Source organism: Syngnathus leptorhynchus, chromosome 12, assembly GCF_054491065.1.
Source record: "Syngnathus leptorhynchus isolate UIUO chromosome 12, UIUO_Slep, whole genome shotgun sequence".
NCBI classification, from domain to species: Eukaryota; Metazoa; Chordata; class Actinopteri; order Syngnathiformes; family Syngnathidae; genus Syngnathus; species Syngnathus leptorhynchus.
This window is the reverse complement of record NC_141206.1, coordinates 2284870-2302811: the sequence shown is the minus strand read 5'-3', so window position 1 is coordinate 2302811 and position 17942 is coordinate 2284870. Positions and strand designations below refer to the sequence as shown.

The following is a 17942-nucleotide window of genomic DNA, read 5'->3' as shown; positions in this document are numbered from 1 at the left end:
TACATAAAGGGCAAAGGATTCGATCACGGGTTGACGAAGATGACGAAGGGCTCCACGTACTACCGGCATCATTAGCGGCTTTGTTTGTAAGTGACATGGAGGACGAAGAGTTTGAAGGATTTAATGATTTGGAGTGACACAGAAGGTTTGAAAAACTATTATGGCTTTTACGCACGCCCGGTCCTTCTCGACGGGAGCTCTCTTTCATCTCCGTGGATGGAAGTCGGGAGCCGGCGCTCGGCCGGGTGGCTGTCCGGGGACGGCGGATGGGGCTTGGACATGGCTTTTACGCACGCCCGCTCCTATTTTATGGAGCTCTCTTCCACCTCCATGGCTGGAAGTTTAGTAGTTGTTGGCTCGTTGAACTCTTGTTTTGTTAAATAAAGAGCCGTTTACCAAACCCACATCTTTCCTGGTACTTTGTTAACGCTACAATATAGTTATATACTAGATCTCTGCAGCGCACGCGCAGCGTTGTTGACATAAAGAACGAGGAATTTGATCGATGGATTTAATGATTTGGAGTGACACAGATGGTTTGATAATATTGTTGTAATATGATAGTTATTTGAAATATACTTTATATATCGTTATATGGGTCTGTGGAATAATTAGAAATGCAACTTACAACGGGTCTGACGTCGGCATATGCGGCGCATACGCGGCATTGTTTACATAAACCAAGATCGATAGATTTAATGAATTGGAGTGACACAGATGGTTTTATAAACGTATTATTCATGTAATACTTACTTGAATAACTCTGAATGTTACGTCAGGCCCGTTCTCAGCTCCTCGTTTGTGTATTTGTCACGTTAGCATACCGTATCGTTTAGCCTGTCGTTGCTGGTTCATGTCTGTTTTTGGTGTTGGATTTTGACAAATTTGCCCCAAAAGTGCGACTTATACTCCGGTGCGACTTATATATGTTTTTTTTTCACTTTATTGTGCATTTTATGGCTGGTGCGACTTATACTCCGGTGCGACTTATAGTCCAAAAATTACGGTACTTTCGCCTTCATCAGAGTGTCTCTGTTGAAGGCGAAAGTACCGTATTTTCCGGACTATAAGGCGCACCTAAAAACCTAAAATTTTTTCAAAAGCCGACAGTGCGCCTTATAGTCTGGTGCACCTTATATATGGATCAATTTATGAATTCGTTGATCCATACTGGTTGTACACAGTGCTCTGCCAAACTTTTCAGTACGTTTTAGTACAACTAATAAATTACAAGGTCGCATCGCTTACCAGCATTACGGCAACCGTGGTCAGGGGGCGTCACTGAATAGCTGTTGTACCCGTGAGGCTATTTTACGGCAAAATAGGCTGCTCTGTTAATGTTTTGAGTACATTTACGGATCGATATGGAAGGGAAACATAGGTAAGCAGTACCAAGGTGTTAGATCGAACTTTAGTCAGTTCTGATCATTTTTTAAGCCCTCGTTTGAGAAACGCGATTGTTTACACTTTGCTGAGGCTCATGGGAGTTTGCGGGTGGCTAATGCTATAGTGATAGCTGCTATACGCACGAGGCTATTTCATGTCAAAATCGGCTGCTCTGTTAATGTTTGAGTAAATTTACGGATCGATATGGAAGGGAAACATAGGTAAGGAGCACCAAGGTGTTAGATCAAACTTTAGTCAGTGCTGATCATTTTATAGGATAGTTTGAGAAACGCGATTGTTTACAGAGGGCCCATTGGTTATTGACTAGTGGATGCATATCGCAACCCTAGTCAACCGCAGTTTGTTGCAGTATAGCTTCTATTTTATGCGCCTTATAATCTGGTGCGCCTTATATATGGACAAAGTTTTAAAATGGGCCGTTCATTGAAGGTGCGCCTTATAATCTGGTGCGCCTTTTGGTACGAAAAATACGGTACACGCCGAAGCATGTCAGGTAAATAAAAGAGCCTAAATCATTTCTCTGTGATAAAAGAACCAGTCAACTAAAGTATGTGTTGGGTCTAATATCATCACCAACAGTATGTCACTTAACAACCCACGGTGGCCGATAAGGATTATTTGGTAATATTCAATATTTGTGGACCCACTCGTATAAATCGCACATACAGCAAGGTAATGTTACTTTTCAGAATTGTGTGCACTGTTTGGACAAACTGTACAGCAAAAGCAATGCTGTCCATTTAATCATTTGGATGACAATGTAGTATTAATATTTATATTATTTCACTTAATTCGTGATATGTAATATTGTAACCAAGGGAGCAAATCATGCAATAAAACAGCCCCATAAAGTAGTCAAAAATAAAGTAAATGAGTGCAAGCAAATTAAAATAAGGGCAGTGACACCTACCTGCAGGGTCTCAGCATCCAGATTGCGTCTTTTAACTTCAAGTTTTGTCAGCTGCAGTAATTCACCCTCAATAAGCTTGATCTGTAACAGTGAAAAGGCAACATGAACCGAGCAGGGAGAAGCAGCATGCTGTGGACAGCAAAGGTTAGGATGAACAAGCATGATGATTTAATGAAATGTGTTTTTAGCTACAGGGGTAATATATTAAATTGGCCTCCTTAGTAGGAGTTTGACAAAGTACGAACTCTGCTATTCACCCAAAGTCGATGCTTAAAAACAAACTAGCCAATTAATTTTGAACAGTCCTTGAGAATTCATGCTTTTTGTTATTGACATCATCATCATCATCCCAATAAATTTTACTTTGACGTTTTTAAGTAATGCCACCGAATAAGTTTTGGGGGGGGGGTCCTATTTGTGACCCCAAAATTACTAACATCTTCTCAAGAATCCACATGCCTGCAAGAATTGTTGAGTTTTTAGGTATGTCAAGGCCCCCTACAAAGGTGATTAATTTATCAGACAAAAAAAAACAAAACAAAAAAAAAAAGAACATTTAATTAAAGCAGTGTTTAAAAAGCCATGCTGGGATGTAAGTAAGTGGTGACATTTGACTGACCAAGCAGCACAAAAGAAAGTCTGCAGGAGGAAATGGACCAAGGACTGGACAGTTCTGTAATATGCGCTAATAAAGACAACCCAGATCCTTGGGAAGGGTCTATACTCATCTTTAAAATTGAAATCTTAAAAGGAAAAAGAGCCTTAAGCATTTGAGATACACCTGTCCATAAACTATGTATTAAAACAGATAAGAAACAAGGGCAAGTTTCACCCTGACTCCACCCAACTGCATCTCTCCATACAGTACAGACCTGGTTGCGGATATAACCATGGACAGAATCTTTCTGCAGCTGAAGTGCTTGAAACGCTGCTTTCTGAATCTCCTCCTGCAAAGTCATGAGTGTTCACTGCGTTTAAAACATTTCTGTTCTATTTAATTATTTAATTAAATGATGGATTACATCAGTCATTTATAATATAAACAACTGTTATATGGTCACTGAAGACCTATACCTCCTGTAGGATCTGGGCAATGGCTTTAGATTTATCCAGAACTTGGATGGACAGCATCTTATCAAACTTCTTCTCCAGATTCTCCATACTAATAGGAAAAACATTTGGTTAATTACAACACATTGCAATATTATTTGTGCGTCTGTGTGCATTTTAAACCTTCTGGAGGCCTCAGACATCAAGCTCTTTCGACGATAGTCGCTGGCTTCTTGAAGGAGACTCACAGCACAGCTGTCTGTCAGCATTTTCTGCATGGCCGCTAAAAAGTGATATTGAGGAAAGGAAAGAAAGAAGAATGACTTTTAAAACTAAATAAAATGGGATGCATTTGGGAAGAGCAAGACATACAACAACAAATTGGAAGACCTAAACAGAAAACCTTATTGGCTTGAACCTTTATGGACAGAATTTTTAGGTGCAGCCGAGACATTGAGGGAGTCCGGTTTAGTGTTCTCAATATTACATCTCTCCCTTCTGTAGATGTCATGGTATTGTTGGCTTCGTAAAGAGCGATAGGGTGAGGAGCTTGTAGCGGTAATAATGTTTAAGGTTATTTGTGTAAAAAAGAACAGAATAATAATTTGCCTTAGTTGTACTAAGTTCATTTTGTTTCCCTTGTCGATCACTTTTTTTGGTTCTTTTATCACAAACAATTTAATTTTAGGTTACATTACCTGACATGTTTCGGCATGTAAAGACCCAACAGAAGACAATAAAAATAAACTCAAAGCATTACTTAAACCATTACTAATTGAAAACAAAATAGACAAACAGTCATACAATCACTTAATACCTACAGCAAACATCATCCCCAGAATGTATGGCACGCCAACCACAAACCAGGTACACCTCTCCGCCCCATCGTAGACAGCATAGGGTCAGTCACATACAATCTTTCAAAAGCACTCACAGAAATAATAAAACCATTATTAGGACTCACAGAACACTGCAAAAACTCAAAACAACTTGCCACATAACTCACACACATAAAGGTACAGAAAGATTAAATGTTTTTATCACACGACGTCATTTCACAAAAACACCCACACAGGCCACCATGCACATCGTGCATAACAGACTATCACCAGACAGGACACTCAAGAAACGCACAAATCTAACAGCTCAGGACATCACGCAACTACTCCATTTCATCGCCACCTCCACATACTTCCAATACAGAAACACAATCTACAGGCAAAAAGAGGGATTCCCCATAGGAGACCCTCTTTCAGCCATCATGTACAATTTTTTTATGGATGATTTAGAACATAAATCTAAATCTAAAAGAATTAAAAGTCTAAAGCTCTGGGCTTTGGACACATAGTTTGGGCTCTGGTACAAGTCCTCTCGAGAGGGGCTGGACTCTCTTCCACTCTGGAGTTGCCCACGGTGAGAGGCGTCGAGCAGGTGTTGGCATACTTATTGCCCCCCGGCTGGGCGCCTGCACATTGGGGTTCACCCCGGTGAGCGAGAGGGTAGCCTCCCTCCGCCTTCGGGTGGGGGGACGGGTCCTGACTGTTGTCTGTGTTTATGCACCGAACGGCAGCTCAGAGTACCCACCCTTCTTAGAGTCCCTGGAGGAAGTGCTGGAGAGCGCTCCTTCTGGGGACTTCATCGTTCTACTGGGTGACTTCAATGCTCACGTGGGCAATGACAGTGAGACCTGGAAGGGCGTGATTGGGAGGAACGGCCCCCCCGATCTGAACCCGAGCGGTGTTCTATTATTGGAATTCTGTGCTCAACACGGATTTTCTATAATGAACACCATGTTCAAGCATAAGGGTGTCCATGTGTGCACTTGGCACCAGGACACCCTAGGCCGCAGTTCGTTGATCGACCTTGTAGTCGTGTCATCGGATTTGTGGCCGAATGTTTTGGACACTCGGGTGAAGAGAGGGGCGGAGCTGTCAACTGATCACCACCTGGTGGTGGGTTGGCTCGGATGGTGGGGGAAGATGCCGGTCCGACCTGGCAGGCCCAAACGCTCTGTTAGGGTCTGCTGGGAACGTCTGTCAGAATCCCCTGTCAGGAAGAGCTTCAACTCCCACCTCCGGCAGAGCTTTTTCCACGTCCCGAGGGAGGCGGGGGACATTGAGTCCGAGTGGACCTTGTTCCGCGCCTCCATTGTTGAGGCAGCCGACCGGAGCTGTGGCCGTAAGGTTGTTGGTGCCTGTCGTGGCGGCAATCCCCGAACCCGGTGGTGGACACCGGCGGTAAGGGATGCCGTCAAGCTGAAGAAGGAGTCCTATAGGGCCTTTTTGGCCTGCGGGACTCCGGAGGCAGCTGACAGGTACCGGATGGCCAAGCGGAACGCGGCTTCGGCGGTTGCTGAGGCAAAAACCCGGGCGTGGGAGGAGTTTGGCGAGGCCATGGAGAATGACTTCCGGACGGCTTCGAGGAAATTCTGGTCCACCATCCGGCGTCTCAGGAGGGGGAAGCAGTGCACGGTCAACACTGTTTACAGTGGAGATGGTGTGCTGCTGACCTCGACTCAGGATGTCGTGAGTCGGTGGGGGGAATACTTCGAAGACCTCCTCAATTCCACCGACACGCCTTCCATTGTGGAAGCAGGGCCTGGGGACTCTGAGGCGGACTCTCCAATCTCGGAGGTCGAAGTCACTGAGGTAGTCAAAAAACTCCTCGGTGGCAAGGCCCCGGGGGTGGATGAGATCCGCCCGGAGTTCTTAAAGGCTCTGGATGTTGTGGGGCTGTCATGGCTGACACGCCTCTACAGCATTGCGTGGACATCGGGGACGGTGCCTCTGGATTGGCAGACTGGGGTGGTGGTTCCCCTCTTTAAGAAGGGGGACCGGAGTGTGTGTTCCAATTACAGGGGAATCACACTCCTCAGCCTCCCTGGTAAGGTCTATTCAGGGGTGCTGGAGAGGAGGATCCGTCGGGAGGTCGAACCTCGGATTCAGGAGGAGCAGTGTGGCTTTCGTCCTGGCCGTGGAACAGTGGACCAGCTCTACACCCTCGGCAGGATCCTCGAGGGTGCATGGGAGTTCGCCCAACCAGTCCACATGTGTTTTGTGGACTTGGAGAAGGCGTTCGACCGTGTCCCTCGGGAGGTTCTCTGGGGGGTGCTTCGGGAGTACGGGGTGCCGAGCCAACTGATAAGGGCGGTTCGGTCCCTGTATCACCGATGCCAGAGTTTGGTCCGCATTTCCGGCAGTAAGTCGGATTCGTTCCCAGTGAGGGTCGGACTCCGCCAAGGCTGCCCTTTGTCACCGATTCTGTTCATAATTTTTATGGACAGAATTTCTAGGCGCAGCCGAGGCGTTGAGGGGGTTCGGTTTGGGGACCTCAGCATCGCGTCTCTGCTTTTTGCAGATGACGTGGTGCTGTTGGCTTCTTCAGTCCGTGATCTCCAGCTCTCACTGGAGCGGTTCGCAGCCGAGTGTGAAGCGGTCGGGATGAGGGTCAGCACCTCCAAATCCGAGTCCATGGTCCTCGGTCGGAAAAGGGTGGAATGCCCTCTCCGGATCGGGGATGAGATCCTGCCCCAAGTGGAGGAGTTCAAGTATCTTGGGGTCTTGTTCACGAGCGAGGGCAGGATGGAGCGCGAGATCGACAGGCGGATCGGTGCAGCGTCGGCAGTAATGCGGACTCTGTACCGGTCCGTCGTGGTGAAGAGAGAGCTGAGCCAAAAGGCAAAGCTCTCGATTTACCGGTCGATCTACGCTCCTGCCCTCACCTATGGTCACGAGCTATGGGTCGTGACCGAAAGAACGAGATCCAGGATACAAGCGGCTGAAATGAGTTTCCTCCGCAGGGTGTCCGGGCTCTCCCTTAGAGATAGGGTGAGAAGCTCGGTCATCCGGGAGAGACTCGGAGTAGAGCCGCTGCTCCTCCACGTTGAGAGGAGCCAGATGAGGTGGCTCGGGCATCTCATCAGGATGCCTCCTGGACGACTCCCTGGGGAGGTGTTCCGGGCATGTCCCACCGGTAGGAGACCCCGGGGTCGACCCAGGACGCGCTGGAGAGACTACGTCTCTCGGCTGGCATGGGAACGCCTTGGGATCCTCCGGGATGAGCTGGAGGAAGTGGCTGGGGAGAGGGAGGTCTGGGAGTCCCTCCTAAAGCTGCTGCCCCCGCGACCCGACCCCAGATAAGCGGAAGAAGATGAAGGTGAATGTGAAGGATTTAGAACAAAAAGCACTCTCAACAGCCCCGGATACATACAAACCCACACTATGGAGACGCTACGTAGATGATATTCTGGAAAAAACAAAAACAGGACATACACAACACCTTACAGACCACCTCAACACCACTGGCAACATAAAATTCACTCACGAAGAAGAAACAGATCAATCCATAGCCTTTCTGGACATCAACATACACCACACAGACAACGGAGACATAAAAATAAAAGTACACAGAAAACCCACACACACCGACCAATACCTCCTCTGGACATCAGAACATCCCACAATACATAAATTGTCAGTAGTCAGAACACTATACGCATAAACAACAATAATCACAGACCCGGAGGACAGAACACAGGAAGAAAAGCACATACAACACACACTCAAAAAAGGTCAGTATCCACAATGGGCAATAACTAAAGGTGCAGAACAGGTAAAGAACAAAAATACACAACACAGGGGGAAAGAAAAAAGAAAACACAGAAACAAGAACCCAGCGGTATGGTGACGTTGCCGTATGTGAAAGGAATTACGGAACGCATCAAAAGGGCCATGAAAAAATATAACATAAACACACCTATCAAACCACACACAACAGTCCGTCAGATACTGGTCCACCCAAAAGACAGAATCAACCCGGAAAATAAATGCAACTCCATATACGAGATACCATGCAAATCATGCAATAAATCATATATCGGGGAGACAGGGAGGAATTTCACCACCAGGAAAATGGAACACAAAAAGGAGTGTGAGAAGGAGACAGCAACAAGACAAACAAGAGCAATTAAACAACAAGCAGAACATGAACACTACAAGTCAGCCATTACCGACCACTGTAAAAGAGAAAACCACACCATGGACTGGGAATAGGCCAGAGTCATCCGCACAGAAAAAAATAAACATCAGCGTTGGATCAGGGAGGCCATTGAGATCCGAAAACGAGGCCCGAGGACCATCAACAGAGACGAGGGAGCCTACATGCTCTCTACCACCTGGAGCAACATTTTGGAGAGGTGAAGGGACAGCAGAGGGCGTGACTCATCTGTCAAATCTGACAGGTGAGTCACGCCTTCATTCATCCATCAGCTGATAAAGACGCGTCACAACTACAGCAGTGACACTCTAATGAAGGCAGAAGTACATGCCGAAACATGTCAAGTAATGTAACCTAAAATTAAATTGTTTGTGATAAAAGAACCAAAAAAAATGAGCTTTTTTTTTTTTGGGCAAACTACTATAAATGGAGAGTAAAAGGTGACATACTGGCCACCTCTCTCTTCCTCAGAGAGTTGGCTTCTTCCTGTGTGATGGCAGTCAGATGTTCCATACGGATCCTGTCAGACAAACAATCAGTAAAATGTACCCACTGAATTGATTTAAACAGCCAAATAAAAAGTTGTAAAATATTCATTAAACATACAATACAGTATACTTTATTAATCCCGGGAGGAAGGTTAATCCATTAACATTGTTTGAATTTCACTACAGTCCTTACTACATTCTTGAATTACAAATTTTGCAGCGATAGACCTGAATGATTGTCTTCCACTCACCGATCTTCTTCCATGGCTTGGAGAAACTCAGCACTCTTTTTCTGCCTGCAGAGGTCAAAACATGAAATTCTCAAGTGGCTACAAGCAGCTTTCATGTGACACATCCACACACTACTTTCATGTACTACCTGTTGTCATCCAACAGCATGTTACTGATGCGACTGCTGATGTCATTTTCGGCTTGTTTCACTTTTTCTAACAACAGTAACCTCTCAGAATCCTGGGCTCGCTGCTGCTGGGAGAGCCCCAGCTCCAAACGCTCCTGCTCCTAAACATTAGTGCAAAAGTGAGCAAATTTCATTCCTTTTTGGTTTCTGATAGCAATTGATGATTTGACTACTCGTATATTCCAAAGATGAGCAAGAGTCAAAAAACAAATGTTGACCTGTTATAGAATGTTCCTAAGTGTACAGGAAGAGAAAAGAATGGGAATAATTGCACTGCGTTTGGGAACAAAGTACCTGACGGACTGAGTTGAGAATGTTTACTTTACGAGTGGTGTTCATGAGTAGAAGTTGGGTGTGTTCATTTTGTTTCTCCTCTCTGTGTCGCTCTATGGCCAGCTTTTCCTCTTGCTTCTGAATCTGAGAAAATGGGAGAATGAATAATTTTTATAACAATGCAAAATAAAATTTGCTGAACAATTTAAAAAAAAAATATTAATGTTGCAGCTTTATTTATTTTTGTTTTCCAATTACATTAAATTACAGTGTAAATGGTACTATAAGATGATCTAGTATGTATATCTACCAGTACTTGATTATAGCTACAGCTTTATTTCAGTTTAACTTCAATCAGCAAGAAACCGTAAATGAAACCTGTAAGTTGAAGACGTACCTTTCTCTTCTCATAGTCACTGAATTTATTCTGTAACAAAAAATGAAGAAACATTTAATGCGGCAGGTGAATGCGATATGCTTCTAAACCATTCATATACAGTGTAATGAGATTTACTACCTGCCAGGCCTCATCCAAAGCATCCACACAGTCAGAGTTTTGTTTACCACCATCACTTTCCAGAACGGGGAGAAGATACTGGGATGGAGGGCAGTACTCCTCGCCTAGCTCTGAGTAAAAAGATAGAACCTCAGGAAATTCTATCAAGATTGACATAGACACAATTTGGAATTTGACCAAAATTTTCACACACAAAAAAATTGAGAGGCACAATTCTCTTGTCTTAAGTTAACAAAAGTGAGAGAACGAGTTGGCTCCATGTGGTTAATTTCTTTTTACGATTGTGTGACAGTTAGAATGTTACAAAGTGACGTGTGGCCTACATCTGCAAGATGACATGCTTATACAGTGGAGCCTCGGTTTTCGAACGTCCCGCTTCTCGAACAATTCCGTATTCGAACAAAAAATTCGAGATTTTTTTTTTTTTGCTTCGGATGTCGGACGAAATTCGGTTGTCGAACCTCGTAAGATGAGCCGAGAGAACCCGCATGCCAACTGATTCCGTTCGTTATTACATTCTTGCTACTCTGGGGATTGCATCAACTCTAATCATGCCTCCAAATGAAGCAAGCGGGAGCAGTAAAGCCATCCTAAAACACAAAGACGCTCCTAAAGCAATGCGACAGTGAGCGCGCTGCGGTTGCGCGATCAGACCAAATTAAGCTCCCTGCCCACTGAGGTCCACTTAAATTTTGGAAAGTCCATCAGGACTTGAAAAATATTAACTAAATTTTAGCAACCGCTCTGTCACAATAATGCGACCAGCGCGGTGTAGTTGCGCGGCCGGCAATGCGCTACGGTTGCGCGTTCGGCGGTGCGCTGCAGTTGCGCGATCGGACAAAATTAAGCTCCCTGCGCAATGAGGTCTACTTAAATTTTGGAAATTACATCAGGACTTTAAAAATCTTTTCTAAATTTCAGCAGCCGCTCTGTCACAATAATGCGACTTGCGCGGTCGGCGACGCGCTACGGTTGCGCGTTCGGCGGTGCACTGCAGTTGCGCGATCGGACAAAAATGCGCAAATGAAAAAATGACGTTTTTTTTTTTTGTTTGTTTGTTTTTTGCTTGGAACGAATAAAAAAAATCCATTCTTTGTAATGGGAAAACATGATTCGGAATTAGAATTATTCACTTCTCCAACAGCCTTCTGGAACGGATTGTGTTCGAAAACCGAGGCTACGCGGTACATTATTGTCACATTTATGTTGGTATACCAAGTTGGTGTGGTGAATTGTCTTTGTGGCTTCGCTGGACTTCTCAAAACACTTGGTGAAAAATGCTGGCTTTAAAGAAGGAAATGCTTCGGGGACACACGGCTGGTTGGAAAAAGATTTTATTCAGCCGGTGTCAGAAGATGTTTGCTCACGCCCCACAGACACAATGTTCGGAAGCCCCCCGTCCGCCAGGCAACGCCTTTATTATACCTGGTGAGACTCATCTCATCGCTTTGAATAGTAACTACGCTTTGAGCCCCCGTGCATGGGTTGGCTGTCTGCCCTTACAAGGCCCTCAACTTGGTTGTTCTTGTGGTCCCGAACAACTGGTCATTCTAAAATTTGTCATGCATCTACATTACTGAAACCAAAGCACCCTGTCCACACAAATAGGCCTGTGCTTTACCTGAGGCATGACCCCAGCCCTGTGAATGCAACATACAGAGAGATATGCAGGCAAAAATATACCATATTGGTTCACCAAGTTTTATACTTGAATATTACATGTCGGTAATACCAATCAAGTGTATTAAAATGGGACCAGATTATTTCAATTTCCACAGCGTTTCTGTGTGATGCAGATCTGTGGCAAAAGAAACACGCTTTAGAGGTTGATGGTCACAGATTAGACCGTATGTGTGTGTGTGTGTGTGTGTGTGTGTGTGTGTGTGTGTGCGTATGTGTGTGTGTACGTGTGCGTGTTTGTACATATGTACATACGGTTACGGTTGTACAATGTATAATTTTGTGTATAACACGGACAGTGTGATGTTTATAACGTATTCTCAGTACCCGGAAGTAGTTGACAGAGAGCAGGAGTTTTGCCGGGTCTTGACTGTAACTGCCGCTGTTGTGTGTGTGTTTCAGTAAATTTATTATTTTAACAACAAACCCCGCATGCGTGGAGTGATTTGCGTCCATGAGTGCGACATCTTTTTTTTTTTAATATTTGACCAGTTTTTACTTGTCTGATTTGAAAACAAGTTATTTGTCAGTTTGATTTGTAGCTTTTACTGTATAAAATATGAGGTGCTCATACATTTATTTGGGTTGACAGTCATAATGGCCCTCCGAAAGAAGCTATGACTACAATGTAAACAATGCCGCGTATGCGCCACATATGCCGACGTCAGACCCGTTGTAAGTTGCATTTCTAATTATTCCACAAACCCATATAACGATATATAGAGTATATTTCAAATAACTATCATATTACAACAATATTATCAAACCATCTGTGTCACTCCAAATCATTAAATCCATTGATCAAATTCCTCGTTCTTTATGTCAACAACGCCACACGTGCACTGCAGAGATCTAGTATATAACTATATTGTATCGTTAACAAAGTACCAGGAAAGACATGGGTTTATATAACAACGTTTGGTAAACGGCTCTTTATTTAACAAAACAAGAGTTCAACGAGCCAACAGCTACTGAACTTCCAGCCACAGAGGTGGAAGAGAGCTCCATAAAATAGGAGCGTGTGTACGTAAACGCCATGTCCGAGCCCCATCCTCCGTCCCCGGACAGCCACCCGGCCGAGCCCCGGCCCCCGACTTCCATCCACGGAGGTGGAAGAGAGCTCCATAGAATACGAGCGGGCGTGCGTAAATGTCATGTCCGAGCCCCATCCACCGTCCCCGGACAGCCACCCGGCCGAACGCCGGCCCCCGACTTCCATCCACGGAGGTGAAAGAGAGCTCCCGTCGAGAAGGACCAGGCGTGCGTAAAAGCCATAATAGTTTTTCAAACCTTCTGTGTCACTCCAAATCATTAAATCCTTCAAACTCTTCGTCCTCCGTGTCACTTACAAACTAAGCCCCTAATGATGCCGGTAGTACATGGGGCCCTTCGTCATCTTCGTCATCCCGTGATCGAATCCTTTTTCCTTTATGTAAACAACCGCCGCGTGGCACGGGTGACGTCACTTGCAGTTCAAATGACAGTAATCCCTTGCTACATCGCGGTTCGTTTATCGCGGTTTCACTACATCGTAGATTTTTGAATTTTGAAAATTTGTGAAAAAAATCACATATAAATCGCTCCTGAGTATAAGTCGCCCCCCCACCCAAACTATGACAAAAAACGCGACATAGTCCAAAAATTACGGTATATGTTTTTACCGTTACAGTTCAGTAGTTGTTGCCTCATTGAACTCTTCTTTTGTTAAATAAAGAGCCGTTTACCAAACCCACGTCTTTGCTTGTACTTTGTTAACGCTACAATATAGTTATATACTAGATCTGTGGAATAACGAAGAGGCTGACGTCAGGGCGCACGCACGGCGTTGTTGACAAAGGACGAGGAATTTGATCGATGGATTTAATGATTTGGAGTGACACAGATGGTTTGATAATATTGCTGTAATATGATAGTTATTTGAAATATACTTTATATATCGTTATATGGGTCTGTGGAATAATTAGAAAAGCAACTTACGAGTCCGACGTCAGCGGCGCGGCGGGGCACATACGCGGCATTGTTTACATAAAGGACGATCGATGGATTTAATGAATTGGAGTTACACAGTTGGTTTTATAAACGTGTTATTTATGTAATAGTTATTAGGATAACTCTGAATGTTACGTCAGGCCCGTTCTCAGCTCTTCGTTTGTGTTTATGTCACGTTAGCATACCTATCATTTAGTCTGTTGTTGCTTGTTCATGTCTGTTCTTGGTGTTGGATTTTGACAAATAAATTTGCCCCAAAATGCGACCTATACTCCAGAGCGACTCATATATGATTTTTCACGTTATTGTGCATTTTATGGCTAATGCGACCTATATTCCGGAGCGACTTTTAGTCCGAAAAATACGATATTTAAGATTTGGATGCGAGGTACAGAAAGAAAAACAAAACAGAGTGTGTAGTAATGCTATACTATTTGGTAGTTAATAAACACATACTCACCTGAGCACAGGAAGTGCTGAATGCTCGCTGTACCTTCCCCACACACAGATGCAGGAGGATAGGTCATTGTAGCTGCATCCAGTATGAGGTTCTGTCACAGCACGTGTACACACACACAACACAAACAACACACACTCGCTGTGTTTTGTTGCTTCTTTACGCAATTGTGTGATCTGAATTTCCAAGATGGACACGTACCTCCAGGGTGCGGATGTAAGCAAAGGTTTGGGGAATCTGGATGATGAGGTTGTCACTCACGTCTAGAGTGCGCAAACTGCACAGAGCGCTAATTGTCATTGGTAGTTCACTAAGGCAGTTGCCTAAAGCGACAGGGTAAATACAACAGTAAATTCAAAGTGACATGAAACTGAAAGCTAACACTTGGGCACAAACAAGGAATAAGAATTCCACCTTTCAAATTGAGCGTCTGAAGGTGCTTTAGATCCCCAATGGATTCTGGAAGAACCTTTAATCGATTCTTCTCCACATTCAAAATCTAAGAACACACAATTGGTAAAATACAAGAGTGACTACCATTCATTAACTGAGTAATGTTTACTTTCAAGAGTTCAGAGTAGCTCTACCTGCAGAGACGTCAGCTTCCCGATGTCTTCTGGGAGCGAATTTATCTTATTATGATGCAAATCCAAAACCTGAAATAGAAGAGGGATGGGGTGAAATATTTAGCTTGGTCAGGAAACTTTAAAAAGAAAAACATTGTAACATTTTATGATATTTACTTCATTTAAAAACATAATCCACAGTTCTATTTAGATTGAAAAAAGCCTGTTTCTAAACATTTGCCCTTTTACATAAAGGAGTGTTCAGAGCAATGAACAAAACATTGTGGGAGAATTAGGGTTAAATTCTACACCACGGTTTAAACCAAGCATTGTAATATTTGTGTGAGAAGGTGATTTTACCTTGAGAGTGACAAGAGAGATGATATCATTTCCTTTGGGAAGCAGTGACTTGAGCTCATTGCTGTGTAAGAGGAGTACCTGTGGAAGGCCAAAATGAGAAATGTCTGGTCAAGTAATATTAAATAGTTAAGTGTGTATGAGACAAACAAGACAGACTTTATGCATGGTTCTTTTTAGCTCTTTATTATGCCTTACTTTCTTTTGGAGGACTTTGCAAATCGAAAAGGCGCTCGAAGGAACCTGTGAAAAAGCAGAAAAACTTATTCAACGCATCAACATAAATTGTATTGCAAAAATATTCCGGGTTTTTAAATACTCTTGGTGGAATTTGTTTTTTCTTTTCATTTCAGAAAACATGAACAACTTAGTAATTGGAAAATTTTGTCGGACACTGAGTCGGTACAGTGAACCGCAGAATGTTATCATTTTTGAGTGAACAAACGACAATCAGCAATCATGTTTTCTGGCACATATAACATAGGAGCACTTTTGACTCGAATTTCAAAACAAAGCTGTCTGTTTTCTAAGAGTGACATTTTTTTTTTTGCAAATGTCAAATGATGTTGGTGAAGAAGCTTTGCCATTTAAACAAATTTTGACATCAACATTGCCCATTTTTTTTACTGCAAACTACCGTAATTTTCGGACGACAAGTCGTGTTTTTTTTCATAGTTTGGGTGGGAAGGCGACATACTCAGGAGCGACTTATATGTGACTTTTTTCACAGATTTTCGAAATTCAAAAATCCGCGATGTAGTGAAACCGCGATAAACGAACCACAATGTAGCAAGGGATTACTGTCATTTGAACTGCAAGTGACGTCACCGGCACCGCGCGGCAGTTGTTTACATAAAGGCCAAAGGATTCGATCATGGGATGACGAAGATGACGAAAGGCCCCACGTTTGAAGGATTTATTGATTTGGAGTGACACAAGGTTTGAAAAACTTATTTATGTTATATTTATTTGATATATTTTATTTTGTGTAGCAACTTGTATATGTTTTTATCCTTACAGTTCAGTAGTTGTTGGCTCATGGAACTCTTGTTTTGTTAAATAAAGAGCCGTTTCCCAAACCCACGTCTTTCCTGGTACTTTGTTAACGCTACAATATAGTTATATACTAGATTTGTGCGGCGCGCGCGCGCGGTGTTGACCTAAAGGACGAGGAATTTGATCGATGGATTTAATGATTAGGAGTGACACAGATGGTATGATAATATTGTTATATAAACCCACGTCTTTCCTGGTACTTTGTTAACGCTACAACATAGTTATATACTAGATCTCTGCGACGCACGCGCAGCTTTGTTGACATAAAGGACGAGGAATTTGATCGATGGATTTAATGATTTGGAGTGACACAGATGGTTTGATAATATTGTTGTTATATGATAGTTATTTGAAATGAGGGCATACGCGGCATTGTTGACATAAAGGACGATCGATGGATTTAATGAATTGGAGTGACACAGATGGTTTGATAAACTTGTTATTCATGTAATACATATTTGAATAACTCTGAATGTTATGTCAGGCCCGTTCTCAGCTCCTCGTTTGTGTATACGTCATGTTAGCATACCGTATCGTTTAGCCTGTTGTTGCTGGTTCATGTCTGTTCTTGGTGTTGGATTTTGACAATACATTTGCCCCAAAAGTGTAACTTATACTCCGGTGCAACTTATATATGTTTTTTTTTCATTTTATTGTGCATTTTATGGCTGGTGCAACTTATACTCTGGAGCGACTTATAGTCCGAAAATTACGGTCATATTGACTCCAAATGTCAGCCTCCTTGACAATTAATAATAAATTTAAATATCAGTCCTGAGAAATAAAAAAAAAAAAACTCATTGGCTGATCTCAAATGAAAGCTAACACACGAACTACAAGGTTAAAGATTAAAATGTAAAACAATCCAATACTGCACAAGTTTTAATGCATTAAATTCATGTGGAAATCTAGAAGTTTAGATGGTAGCTTTTTTAATTTACTTTATCTGTATTTCTATGGGCGGCTTGGTGGCGCACTGGGTAGCACGTCCGCCTCACAGTTAGGAGGGTGCGGGTTCGATTCCACCTCCAACTCTCCCAGTGTGGAGTTTGCATGTTCTCCCCGAGCCCGCGTGGGTTTTCTCCGGGCACTCCGGTTTCCTCCCACATCCCAAAAACATGCTTGGTAGGCCGATTGAGCACTCTAAATTGCCCCTAGGTGTGAGTGCGGATGGTTGTTCGTCTTTGTGTGCCCTGCGATTGGCTGGCAACCGGTTCAGGGTGTCCCCCGCCTGCTGCCCGATGACGGCTGGGATAGGCTCCAGCACGCCCGCGACCCCCGTGGGGACTAAGCGGTTCAGAAGATGGATGGATGTATTTCTATGACTATGACTATGTAATAGTCCCATTCTGAACAATGTTCCAATATATGATCTCCTCATTTAAATTTGTGTTTTTAGGTTCAAACATAACTCATAGCTTATGCTGTGCCTGGAAGCAGGATGACCCCCAAATGCCAGAACAACAATGTCTTGAGCAATACTGAGCAGCTTTATGTTAAGATTTCTCCGTTGTCACTTTCTGAGTCACCATCATCATTGCAAATGAGTCATAAGAGGACTTTAAGACTGTCAGGCATAAGTTCTTTCATGTGATGCCAAGATATTCCTCCAATTACACCTTGCGCAAGAGGTTGTTTGGAAAAATTGAAAGACCGAATTGAAGCACCAGTAAAACTGTAAAGATCGTCACCTCTGACAGCTCGCAAGATGAGATGTCCAGAATGTCATCAGCACCAGCTTCTTTTGACTGAAAAATAGCAAAGGAGTTTTGCATGCAT

General features: G+C 43.5%; 1 protein-coding gene across 2 annotated transcripts in view; it reads right to left on the bottom strand.

Moving 5' to 3' along the window:
- lrsam1 (leucine rich repeat and sterile alpha motif containing 1) overlaps positions 1-17942 on the bottom strand; it is a 30168-nt gene that overhangs the window by 10175 nt on the left and 2051 nt on the right. For both annotated transcript variants that reach the window (XM_085926353.1, XM_085926354.1), the window contains exons 3-19: positions 17855-17911; positions 15306-15350; positions 15111-15188; positions 14772-14840; positions 14599-14683; positions 14386-14507; positions 14188-14278; positions 10059-10168; positions 9939-9968; positions 9563-9685; positions 9230-9369; positions 9102-9146; positions 8812-8882; positions 3551-3650; positions 3392-3479; positions 3190-3264; positions 2318-2398 (exon numbers count right to left, since the gene is read on the bottom strand). In XM_085926353.1, the coding sequence (XP_085782479.1) occupies positions 2318-2398; positions 3190-3264; positions 3392-3479; positions 3551-3650; positions 8812-8882; positions 9102-9146; positions 9230-9369; positions 9563-9685; positions 9939-9968; positions 10059-10168; positions 14188-14278; positions 14386-14507; positions 14599-14683; positions 14772-14840; positions 15111-15188; positions 15306-15350; positions 17855-17911 (1410 nt within the window). The remainder of the gene's footprint in view (positions 1-2317; positions 2399-3189; positions 3265-3391; positions 3480-3550; positions 3651-8811; positions 8883-9101; positions 9147-9229; positions 9370-9562; positions 9686-9938; positions 9969-10058; positions 10169-14187; positions 14279-14385; positions 14508-14598; positions 14684-14771; positions 14841-15110; positions 15189-15305; positions 15351-17854; positions 17912-17942) is intronic.